Source organism: Indicator indicator, chromosome 1, assembly GCF_027791375.1.
Source record: "Indicator indicator isolate 239-I01 chromosome 1, UM_Iind_1.1, whole genome shotgun sequence".
Lineage (NCBI taxonomy): Eukaryota > Metazoa > Chordata > Aves > Piciformes > Indicatoridae > Indicator > Indicator indicator.
In genome coordinates this window covers 47,369,998-47,382,241 of record NC_072010.1, presented here as the reverse complement: position 1 = coordinate 47,382,241, position 12,244 = coordinate 47,369,998, and the positions used below count along the sequence as shown (strand labels likewise).

The following is a 12,244-nucleotide window of genomic DNA, read 5'->3' as shown; positions in this document are numbered from 1 at the left end:
AGGAAATGTTGGTGCTTGGACTGTTTCATAGCACTGTAGTGAAATTTGGTTTAGGTGGTTTTAATGTAAGCATCCCGTTTGTTTGTTGTTTTTTTTTTTTCTTTAGAGTTACAGCACTTCACTTAGAAAATGTCTTTTTAACACTCCAGACATGGCTTGTATTTCTTGAAGTCAAGCACATTCCCAAAAAGCATTGTTATTCAAAAAGTGTTCAGTATGCCTGGATAGACCATAAAAATGGGTTTGTATGCTAATGGCTTGTTTACCTAATGTGCACTGAACATTTTACATTAATACTGTACCATTTTACATTAATACTGCATGCTTTTCTATGTGAATTGAATAAAACATGTTATAAGCACTGCAATCCTTGATCTTGCTTCAAATATTGAATTAGCAAAAAAAGAATGGGGAAACATTTTTTTCGTAATTTGGAAAATATCAAAAGTTTTGTAAAACATAAACCTGAGTTTGTTCACTAAAAAGAAAAGAAATAGTCGAATTTCCCTTCCTCCTCCTTGTTAGACATATTACCATTCCAGTGTCAGCATCAATACACTTGATGGAAATGGCTTTCAGCCTCTCTGGAGGTGACTCTTCCATAAAGTATTGCATAGGTCAACATAATGTGATGGCCTACTACAGGCAGGAGGGCTAATTAAGCAGCAGAGCAAAATTGGTTTCTTTGCATTATTGTGTTTAAGGGTTTGTGTTTTTTTTAAGGGCATATTTAATTGCAAGATGCAGGGGTTTTTCTTTCTAGATAGGCCTCTGATGGTATGTCTTACAAATAGACATCCTCACTTCATCAATACCTATGATATGAAAAATCCATACAGTGCCTTTTGTCCCTTTGGAAAGAGTGATAACCACTTGAAAAACTTCAATAGACTGGGTGATCTTTTGTAAAGTGAAGCCCTGTAAGGGGTTTGAACAAGAACTGCATTTCACATAGTGATGTGTGCATGCACGTATGAAGTTGGTGCATTCGTTCTGAAATAGAAATTTCTTTGTTGAGAAAAAAGCTTTACCAAAAAATAATCATTCAATCCATACATGCAAGGACCCTTTCCTGGTGACAGGAAGGATGGCATTGTGCTTTCATGTACTGCTTTCAGTATACCTAGCTTTAATCTTCACAGAGATGACTAGTTACTCAGCTTTAACTTACAATTTTCAGAAGACAACAAAACCAGCTGGACATGAGTTGTTACTTGATTGGATTAGTTTTATTAATAAGTCTAAAAGTGCCATCTTGATTTAACTCTTTGGGAGAAGAGACAAGGGTGTCCTAAATACATTTCTAATACTTTGTTAAAATATTATATTGCGGAAGAATCACAAAAATGCAGTAAAGAAGTGATAAGATCATTGTTTTGTTTTATTGTGGGTTGGGAGAGTATGCATTTCTGGGCTTCATTGTATACTCTGGTACACTTCTGATACACAGGTAATTTTCAGTGATAGGAACATTAATGCATCTGGTATTGCAGCTGAAATCAAGCTAAAAGAATTTTTTTTTCCATGCTATTTTCTAGTCTTTTGGACAGGAACACCGCTTTTGGGCTTGCTCTTCAATATGGTTATTTTGACTACATGTCATGCAACTTGAATGGATAGAAGAGCTGAGACTAAGCTTAAAAAAATGCTGAAGGTCATAAATTTCATATCTTATTCTCAAACAAGGACAGAGAGTGAGACATTTGAGTCCAGGTACTGGCTTTTCACTTGGAACTGTTATGGGAGCACGTACTTGGTCACCTACAGCCTCCAAGTTCTAGGCTGGGAACTTCCTACATTGTGGCAAGAGAGTTGTCATAGTTGCCCATAATTACCTCTTTCCAGGCTCTCTGTCATAGCCTCAGATCTCAGCTGAGGATACAGTGAGCAGATTGTGATTGCATTCAGTAGCGTTTTATGTTTCACAAGATGTAAAGCTGAAAGATCTAAATTTTTGTATCTTAGTCTTGTTTTGTTTGGCTGGGATTTGTCTTTCGTTGTTTTGGAGGTTTTTTTTTTTAACTGAGTGCCTTTAAAACTATAAGTTCAGTATCATATTTAGCTAATGTAAATTGTATTCCTTTTGGCTTAAAGTTTGGCAGTGGTGTTGGTGCAGTATCAACTCAAAAACTGAGGCTGTATATGATGATGAGGGTTTCCTCAGTTATGAAGTTGTTGGCCTGGCCATATGCGGGGTTGCAGCTTTCCAGACTGCAGTCTGTCGGTGCTGAGCTTGTGGAATCTTGCTGCCTTTACTGTGCTCCCTGAATAAAAGGGCTTAAACGACGGTTCATTGCTGTTAATATTTTATGATAGTTACCTAGTTATCTGGTAATGTAGAACTGGAATGCACAAGATCTAAAGCTCAACTATTACAATTTTGATTAAGACAATAGATGTTTCAAAGTGATATAGAAATGAGATCTATGATGTCTAATATTTAATAACTCATGAAAATTTTGCTTCATCTAATCATACTTAAAATACAAGGCAACTTGCAGGTTTTGACACAGGAGGACACTCTCTAGGAGTATTGGTAACGCAGGAGAGTGATATTGCTGCTAGCTTCAGTTCAGTGCCAGTGGAATCTGTTGGGTTATGCCTAAGAGCAAGAACGCCAAGGTCAGACTCACTCTGTTAGCAGCAGTTTTACCTGCATGCAGTCTGGCAAATGACTTCTCTGGGATACCTGAAGACCTTTGTGAAGATTTGGTTCTGTTTGCTATTGCTTCCTCGGATGAAGGGTTGCTGCAACAGTTGTACCCTACCAGCACCAGTTGCTGACTTGGGGTGTGTTTGATTTTTGAATGTGCTTTACTGTCTCTTGTTAGAATAGCCTTAAAAAGGTAGCAAGGGGGATAATACACAATGCAAGGTGTGCTCGCTTGTGTCTCACATCTTTCCCCTTCGTTTCACAACTGTTTCCCTCACCTAAAAATGCCATTTAAAAGCAGTTTAAACCAGCTAAATCCAGTCCTAGTTCTTGTACATAACTGAAGTCCTTCCTCTGACTCCCGTCAGCCACTGGCTTCAGAAACACACATCTTTACAAACCTCTTCCACACTCTGATTATAGTAAATGTTTTGCCAACTGTGAAGATGCTCCTTCCTTGCTGCTTTTGGCATGTGACAGCCGTCTGTGAGGGAAGCCAGACAGAGAATGTCAAGGTCCATCGGGCACCTTCTTGCACCTGATGCTCAGCAGCCAGGTCATAAAGTGCTGGTTTCAGGTCGGTGAAATGTGTCGGGGAAGCCCGGGGATCGGCAGGGGATAAGAGAGGTCCCTGTCCCGTTTCCGGGTCACAGGATAGCACACGCAAGGGCCAGGGCCGCGGCCGGAGCAGCGAGGATAGGGCGAGGTACTGGGCGGCTCCGCGGCGATGCGGGCCTCGCTAAAAACAGTGTCAAGGACTACCCTCCCCCCGCCCCCGCCCATCTTAGAGCTGGGTCCAAATTTTGAGAAGTGTTCACATCAGCTACCAGCCGTTCGTGGGACGGCGGCACGAAGTCCTTATATCCTGTGCGGATGATGGCGAGGGTATGCGCCTGCCTCCCCACCACTCCGGCGTTGCGTGGCACCACCCTCCGCCTGCTCGGACCGGACTAAATTCATTAACTGGTCCGGGCACCACCGTCAGTCCGCCTGACCCTAGCTGCGACAATAAGGCTGAGGGAAGCCGAAGTTTCCGCAGCCCACCCCTGTCGGCCCAGACTCCCTCCTCCCGCCGGCGTTTACCCTTCCCCTGCCATCCTCACGCAAACCCTCATCGCGGTTGGTTTTTTTAGGGTTTTTTTCTCTTTTTTCTCCCCTTCACTGTTAACAAAACCTGGTGATTAAGATGCGAAACTAACAAAGAGTTTTTCTTCCACCTTAACCTTGCACACAATCCTTTAACAAATTAATTAATCCTAATGAATTAACACTTCATTTATTTAAACGCGCTACAGTTCATGAATTAAATTTTCATGCAGTGATTAAAGGCTGTTAAAATATGCATGATTTCGTTAAAATTTTATAATAAATCAGGGCAATGTGTTACATGACAAGGCAACTACTTCCCAGCCCCTCGGAAGGTGTTTAGATTCGGGAGGGAGGGGGCGGGTGGGATAGTGGAAAGCAGCCGGGCGCTCCTCTCCCGGTTTTGGCAGCCGAGCGCATCCCAGAGCGCAGTGATACTCAGCTGACCACCGACCCTCTGGCCCCTCGGAGTCCCTCTCCCCTTCCTCTTCGGAGAGGAGGAAGGCAGCTTTGCTTTGGGCTACCCCATCAAAATACGTCGTCCTGGGAGCGGGGGCGATCGTGAGAGCGGGCAACAGCAACAGGCTTGGCCACAGAGCCGATGTGGAAAGTGAGCATGGTCTGGGAGGCGTTTTGATGAAAAGGCTTCTCGGTGCACTTTTTAATTCCCCCTCATCACTTTGCTGGCAACAGGACCTGCAGTGTTTTCCACCGGACCTCTTCCTGGCTACCCCTGTCTTCCTTGCTTTCTCGAAAGGGCACGTTGTGAACTACCTTGGGACTTAAATCACCATCAAGTGTTTCAATTTTTAATATGACAACATTCTACACTTTGGCTGCAAAAGCAATTATTGCGGCTTGTACATCAGTAATTAGCAGGTCTTTGCTGATGTAAGGAAAGTCCTCATTAGGACATGGAAATACTTTTTGTGCATTCACCCAAAGGGTTAGTTGTTGTTTTGTGTTGTGGGTTTGCTGCCTTTTTTTTTCCCCTTCTGTAGGTTGATTTTTATCATCTAAAGAGAAAATAGCTTTTACACTAAATGGGATATTGACTTTCTGTGAACTTCACCAAATAACACATGTACTATAGCTTTCCTCTCAGCGCTCTCACTGACACTCAGTGTAGGACAAATACCACCACTCAAAACTGTAAAGCCAAGTTTGGTGAAATAAATATTTCCAGAAAGCTTAGAGTGAGTAGTTCTATACGATCCACATTAACTTTCTTTTTTTTTTTCTTTTTTAAGTCGGATATATAGCAAGCTGTGGTCAGCTGTAGTATGTTCATCTTTGGGGAATCACAAAAAAAAGAAATCAAATACAATGGGTAAGGGTAGTTGATTTATAAATCCCACACTGTGGGAGTAAAGCGTTACTTTATTACTTTCTCGAGATAGGCAGTTCAGTCAGTTAAGGAAATCTGCCTAGTTCTTAGATTTAAAGCTAGAGAAAACTACGGGAGACAAGTAAATGCATTATATACGTATGTATATATACCTCCTACCCATTATTGAGCATCCTGGGCCATAAAAGTAGGGCTACAGCATGGTCATATCGCGAATGAACTCGCTCCTCAAAGCCAGCACTTTTATTGCCATCAGTATTCATGAGGCTGGACGTACCCACGAGGACCAGAAATAACAGCTAACATGAATATCTATTATCAGGCCCGTGAGAAGCTGAGCCCGACTCAGACCGTCCTCCCAGGGAGACGGCTGTGGCGGGGCCAGTGCGGTCTGCCGGGGCCGTTGGGGACTGGTGACAAGGGGGCTGATCCCCGACGAGTCCTGCAGCCCCCCCTGGCAGCAGCCCCCGGGCCCGGTGGGGCACGGGGAGCAAAAGGGGCTGAGGGCGGCGATTGGCTGCAACCTCTCTGCGGGCTGCGTCAGGATGGGGTGTAAGATTGAGCTTTGCTTTAGTTAGCACTTCCTGTCTTAAAAAAAAAAAAATCCCAAAGATTGCAAACAAAGGTTTTTTCCTCTCGAGTTTGGTAAGTGACTAACCAAACGGTGCCTAAAGAGAAAATCCTCTCCTCTTCGCACCTCTGAATGATCAGACAGAGGGAAAAGTTGGCTGAGATTTCCTACCGCAGCTCCTGCCTCCAGGGGCAGCAGGAGGGACCAGGCGGGAGCCCGGGGTCCGGAGGCTCCAAGGCAGGCACCCCCAACGCAGGCAGTCATCTCCGACACTCCGGCTGCCGCCGTGACCACGTCCCAGTCCCTTTGAATGGGGGAATGGGGAGCACCTGGGAGAGGGTGTGTCTCTAGTCCAGTGGACTACGTCACCCCCTGTTCGCCAAATCAAGGAGAATCCAGAGTCCTGCAAGCTGTAGAGACACCATGCCTACCCCCATCTCTGCCTCCAGAAGACTCCAGGGAGATGAGACAGAAGGCCCTTAGAACACCTAGAGGTCTTCACCTCTTCAGCCTTATGGCTGCAACTTGAGGTGGAAGTGGGAAAGTGCCTTTCTGGTGGAAAAAAATAAGGGTCAATTTAGAAGTGCCGGAGGGGGTTCATGTCCTCCCGGCCAAGAAGTACCTGGGCTGGCTCGCACTCGTGTGGACACGCCCTGGGCCCTGACAGCTCACAGGTTGAAGACCCCGGTCGCAAGCCCAGTGGCATGTGAGGAAGAAGGCAGGTCACCACTTAGCCTAGAAATCCACAGCACACCTCACCGCGAACGCCTTTGTCACCACTTGCACGTTTTTCCTTTGCTCTCAGCGTTTCTCTTAGGGATACCTGATGACAGTGTCCTGGGAAGCGGGGACCACGCAGAGGGGAGCAGACAAACACCCACTCGTCCCAGGCAGAGAAGATCGCACGCCTTCCTGCACAGGGCGAGGAAGTGAGCCCGCATTTCCACCTCGTCTCCCCCGCCAGCACCAGCCAAGGAGCCTCGCGGTGCGTGCCTCTGGCTGGCTTTTCGCCGCTGGTGGGGAAAGGCAGGCTGCTCGGGCCTTTCTTCTGGTCTGGTCCCTTTTCAGCAATTTGGCAAAAAACGTTAGTTTCTCCCACTTTCCTTCTCCTCTCAATCCCTCCCTCAGGAGGCTTTCTGCTTACAAGGCATGGTAGCTTAGAAAGAGCTAGAATAAGTCATATGGCTTTTTTTTTTTCCAGAAACAAACAAACAAACAAAAGGGACACAAAAGAGAAAGAAATCTATATGCTTTGGCTATTCTGATGCAATGATTTCGATAAATAAGTAGAGACAAAGTCCGCTTCAGACCGGTGTCTTTCAAGTTCATCTCAGAGATGAAGTTGCATTCCGCCACCTCAGGGGACGCGGTAATGGATGGAGACCTGGCTCCCCTTCGCACGAGTAATTGGCAGTTTTTCCTTCCCTCCTCTCGGGCTGAATGGGGAACTGAGGAAGGGCTCATGAAGACAAACACGGTCTTTACCTGGGGTTGCGGTGTGTGCTGCGTATGTGTGCCTGCATGTGCTTGCGTGGCCTTTCGGCGTTCGGGAGAAAGAGCAATTCTGATGCATTCCGAGCCTGTTCTATCCCTGATCCAAACACCCCTCCGCCTGCCCTCCCCCAGCCCTGCTGAAACAAACAGAGTAGCCGCTGGTCCGTCCGCGGGGGACGACTCCAGCATGCCCCAGGGGACACGATTCACCGGAGGCCTGTCCCTAGAGAGTCACATTAATCTCACAGGCACAGTAGCAGGTACAGTCCTTTGACAGTTGTCTCCAACTTTTTAAGCAGCTAAAAAAAAGTGTGCTCTAAAACGGGACCGAAATCCCCAATCACTCATAAAGTCAACTGTACGTTATTAACCCTGGTGTCACTCCTTAACCGTTTCATTCAAATGAAAGAGTATTCAAGAAATAAACCACAGTAAAGAGAGAAAGGAGTAAACCAGACAGAGACAGGTAGAAAAAGGACTCCAAAACTTCTCAAGACAACAAAAAGAGAGAAATAGGGAAAGAGAACAAGAAAGACACCCACAAAGAGAGGAAAAGAAAAGAAAAGAAAAGAAAAGAAAAGAAAAGAAAAGAAAAGAAAAGAAAAGAAAAGAAAAGAAAAGAAAAGAAAAGAAAACAAAAGAAAAGAAAAGAAAAGAAAAGAAAAGAAAAGAAAAGAAAAGAAAGAAAATGCATTCTGTTTATGATTGCTTTCTGCTTGAAACTTGAATTTCCCCACGGCGAAGGAGCGAGGGCTGGCTGGGCAGTCATGGCAGAAGGCACACACACGCTCCTCGGGGAGAAACAACTGTCACCAGCGGTGGCTGCTGGCACAGTAGTATTTCCAGCCAAACTATACAAAGAAGGGGACAATGAAATCGTGTGGAAGTCGGTAGCCTCTGAGTGCTTCAAACAAGTGTCTGCCACCTTGATTCTTTCCGAGGAGCCTCTGTATAATGACTGAAAGTAGCGGGGCGCGGCTGGAGGACGCCCCTTTCTGCGAAGAGAGCCCTCGGCGCGGACTCGCCTTTTTCTGCCTGGTGCTGCCGGATCAAGCGCACCTTTGCGTTCCGGTGCCGAGGGCCAGGCCCGCTCCCAGCTCCCCTCCGAGGGCAGGGAAAAAGGCCTCCCGCCGCACCCCGGCCGGCCCCGCCCCGGAGGCGCCCACTACCCCGGCGCCCCACTGCCCATGCCCTCCTCCCCGTCGGGGCGCCCTGGGCCGCGCCGGCGGCCGCGCAGCGCGCACGTGTGGCAGCCACAGGTGCCGCAGCCGCCCGGTGCTCGGCGCCTCTCGCTATAAGAGCGTTCCCGCCGCCGCCGCCCCGGCGAGACGGGCAAGGGTTGCGGGAGATGCAACAAGGCACGGGGAGGCAGGGACCGGGGGCGGCGGGAGGAAAAGGAGGAGGAGGAGAAGGAGGAGGAAAGAGAGGAGGAGGAGGAGGAGGAGGAGGAAGGGGGGGAGACAGCTGATGCCTGTCAAAGCCGGAGCCTCCGCGCTCTCGCGAGAGCCCGCCCGGCGGTAGCCACGGGATGCGGGGCTCAGGTGCGGGCAGAGCGCAGCGCAGCGCGCCCGGCGCCGGGCAGCGGCAGGCAAAGGAGTGAGACGGCGGGGGCCGGAGGGAGCCTCGCCGCCCTCTCACCCACCCACCTAGCCCAGCCCCAGCCACCGTGGAAGAGGCGGCGGCGGGGGCAGGGTCCGCTGCGGCACCGCAGCCACCGGCTCCGCCACTGCTCTCCGACGCTGGCGGGAAGAGAACGCCCGGAGAGCACTTTCCCCCCGACTTTAGGAGTGTTTGTGGATTTACATGCCAAGCCTTCAAGATGATGTCTATGAACAGCAAGCAGCCGCATTTTGCCATGCATCCCACCCTACCTGAGCACAAATACCCCTCTCTACACTCCAGCTCAGAAGCAATAAGAAGAGCATGTCTACCAACTCCACCGGTAAGAGTCAGGCAGCTGCATCTCTCTTCTTTCTTTCTTTTCTCTATCTCCCTCTCTCTCTCACATACACACACAGGCACACACTCTTCGATTTTCTCTCTCTCTCTTTCCTGTATACTGCATGTATGTGTATGTGCATTAATAAAAAAACCGCTGCGAGGCACATTTTGACAAGCGGCGCTTAATGTTTTTTTCATGTCGTCCTCTGCAATCATCTGAGTGCCTGTGATCTTTTTTGAAAGCGGTATTCACACGCGTCTCCGACTTCATCCACTTTCTGTATTAATTTTTATGACTCGGCCTCTGAAAAGATATGCGCTTTATGTGCTCTTGTGTTTGACACAATTTCCCAACTGAGAGTTACAGATCCATTTGTTCTCCTCCTTTCTCTTCTCTTCTTCTTTCTTTTTTTTTTTTTTAATTTATTTGCTTCCTTCACGCCCTCGTTCTCTCTGTTTCACAACCCCACCTCGGATTCCTGCCCTACCCTCCGCTGCTTCTTTGCCTCTTTTGCTCCCCCTCCTCGCTTTCCCCCCTATTATTTTACCTCATCCCTTTTTTCCCCTCACTTCTCTGTGCTGTCTCCTGCTACACCCTGCTTCCCCCATCCCGTACCCCTTTACATGCGCATATTGCTGCTGTTTCTCCCCCACCGCACGCTCACCCCCACTTTGCCCGCCTCTCTGTCCCCGCCCGGGCTCCCCTCTTTCAACTTTTCCCCCTCCTTCCCCACGGTGCTCCCGCAACCGCAACGTCCCCTTCCCTTTCCGTGCTGTCTGTGCCCTACCTCCCTGGCTGACCCCTGCATTCCTCTTCCCGCACCCCGCTCTTTTTTGTGTCCCTTGCAGTTGCAGAGCAATATCTTCGCCAGCCTCGATGAGACCCTGCTGGCGCGGGCCGAGGCTCTGGCCGCCGTCGACATCGCCGTTTCGCAGGGCAAAAGCCACCCGTTCAAGCCGGACGCCACCTACCACACCATGAACAGCGTACCCTGCACCTCCACTTCCACTGTGCCCCTGGCGCACCACCACCACCACCATCACCACCACCACCAGGCGCTGGAGCCCGGAGACCTCCTCGACCACATCACCTCCCCATCGCTGGCGCTCATGCCCGGCGGAGGAGGCGGCGGCAGCGGCGGCAGCGGCGGCCACGACGGGGCGGGTGGCGGCGGCGCCGGGGCCGGCAGCGGCGGGGCCGGTGGCGGCGGTGGCGGCGGCGGCCTCATCTCTACCTCGGCCCACCCGCACTCGCACATGCACGGCCTGGGCCACCTCTCGCACCCGGCCGCCATGAACATGCCGTCGGGGCTGCCGCACCCGGGGCTGGTGGCCGCTCACCACGGTGCAGCGGGGCAGGTGGCCTCGGCGGCAGCGGTGGTAGGGGCGGCTGGTTTGGCCTCCATCTGCGACTCGGACACGGACCCGCGGGAGCTGGAGGCCTTCGCCGAGCGCTTCAAGCAGCGCCGCATCAAGCTGGGGGTGACCCAGGCCGACGTGGGCTCGGCATTGGCAAACCTGAAGATCCCGGGGGTGGGCTCCCTCAGCCAGAGCACCATCTGCCGCTTCGAGTCCCTCACCCTCTCCCACAACAATATGATCGCCCTCAAACCCATCCTGCAGGCCTGGCTGGAGGAGGCCGAGGGCGCCCAGCGGGAAAAAATGAACAAGCCCGAGCTCTTCAACGGGGGCGAGAAGAAGCGCAAGAGGACTTCCATCGCCGCCCCGGAGAAGCGTTCCCTGGAGGCTTACTTCGCCGTCCAGCCCCGGCCCTCCTCTGAGAAGATTGCCGCCATCGCCGAGAAATTGGACCTCAAAAAGAACGTGGTGCGGGTTTGGTTTTGCAACCAGAGACAGAAGCAGAAACGGATGAAATTTTCCGCCACCTACTAGGAGTGGGCGGGAGGGGCGGCCCGGGCACCGGGGCACCGAGGGGGGCCGGGCCGGGGCCGCGGGGGACGCCTATGCACCACTGCAGTCGCCCGAGACGCCGTGAGAAGCTCCTGGGGACCAAGGGACGCTGTAGAAATGAAACGTGAACTACTCGATGAGAGGGGAAGGGGGGCGTGCGTGGTGGTGGTGGTGGGGGAGTACTCTATAAATTATTAAAACAAAAAGACACCGGGACACCAACTAGAAGAAGGAGGAGAGAGGAGGTAAAAACGCTCTAGAAACCCGTGTGGGTCACTCCTGCGGCCCCAGTCCCACCTCTGTCCGCCCCCCCCCCCCCCCCCCCCCCCACGCCTCCCGACAGAAAGAGCAACTTAAAGCGTAAACACACACAAACACACACCAATAAATGCCGTGACAGCAACAACCACAAACCGAGATACTTAATTCACAACTTTCCGAAGGAAAACAAACCCGACCAACAAACATGGAAGGCGAAACTGTCGGTGATGATGATACGTTTGGTTTGGGTCTCTTTTCATTACTTTCTGGTCTTTCTTTTCTCTGGCTAGCTAATGAATAAGGACGGCGGTGGCCTGGTGTGGGGGCTTTTTTTCTTTGGTTGGCTTAGGTTTGGGGTTTATTTTTCTTTTGTGTTTTCCGTGTGTTTTGGGTTGGGTCTTTTTTGTTTGCGTTGGTTGGTCGAGGTTTTTTGTTTGGTTGAGGATTTGTTTGTTTGGGTTTTTTTGGTGGTGGTTTTTTTGTGTTTTGGGTTTGGGGTTTTTTTGTTTGTTTGTTTTTTAGTAGTTGTTCGGGTTGTTTGGGGTGTTTTTTGTTTGTTTGTTTTTGGGTTTTTTTTTGCTTGCTTTTGTTTTTCCCTCAAATGCACTTCTTCGCGAGGCTTTGACGATGGGTCTTCTCTGTGCCGGGGGAGCGTTGCGAGCAGGGCCGGCGCCGGGGCAGGCTGCCCAGCGGGTCAGCCAGACCTCCTGAGGCTCTGCAGCGGTCTCTTCCCTCTCGGCTCTTGCCTCAATAATGCTAACTAACTCCAGGGAAACAAACAAAAAAGTTACTCCATAGCCCCTTTGTTTCTCTTCCCTCGCCTGGGTGGTTTGTCTTTACATCTGTGTCTAAAGCAGTTCTGTGCCTCTGCAGAGATGTGTCTGGAGACAGATACCAAACCTGCCAGCGCAGGGATGCTCTCCGAAAGAGTATGTTCAGATTCATTAAGGCTCGTGCTTAAATACGTCCTCTCTCCCTT

At 50.1% G+C, this 12,244-nt stretch overlaps 1 protein-coding gene across 2 annotated transcripts; it reads left to right on the top strand.

Moving 5' to 3' along the window:
* The first annotated feature begins 8,971 nt into the window (after nt 1-8,971).
* On the top strand, nt 8,972-10,986 carry POU4F1 (POU class 4 homeobox 1). Of its 2 annotated transcripts, XM_054385049.1 has the most exons (3): nt 8,972-9,094; nt 9,943-10,205; nt 10,284-10,986. In XM_054385049.1, the coding sequence occupies exons 1-3, from the start codon at nt 8,972-8,974 to the stop codon at nt 10,984-10,986; spliced, it is 1,089 nt and encodes a 362-aa protein (XP_054241024.1). The 2 variants fall into 2 exon arrangements, with proteins under 2 accessions (XP_054241024.1, XP_054241017.1); XM_054385042.1 differs by having other exon boundaries at nt 9,943-10,986.
* The last annotated feature ends 1,258 nt before the right edge of the window (nt 10,987-12,244 follow it).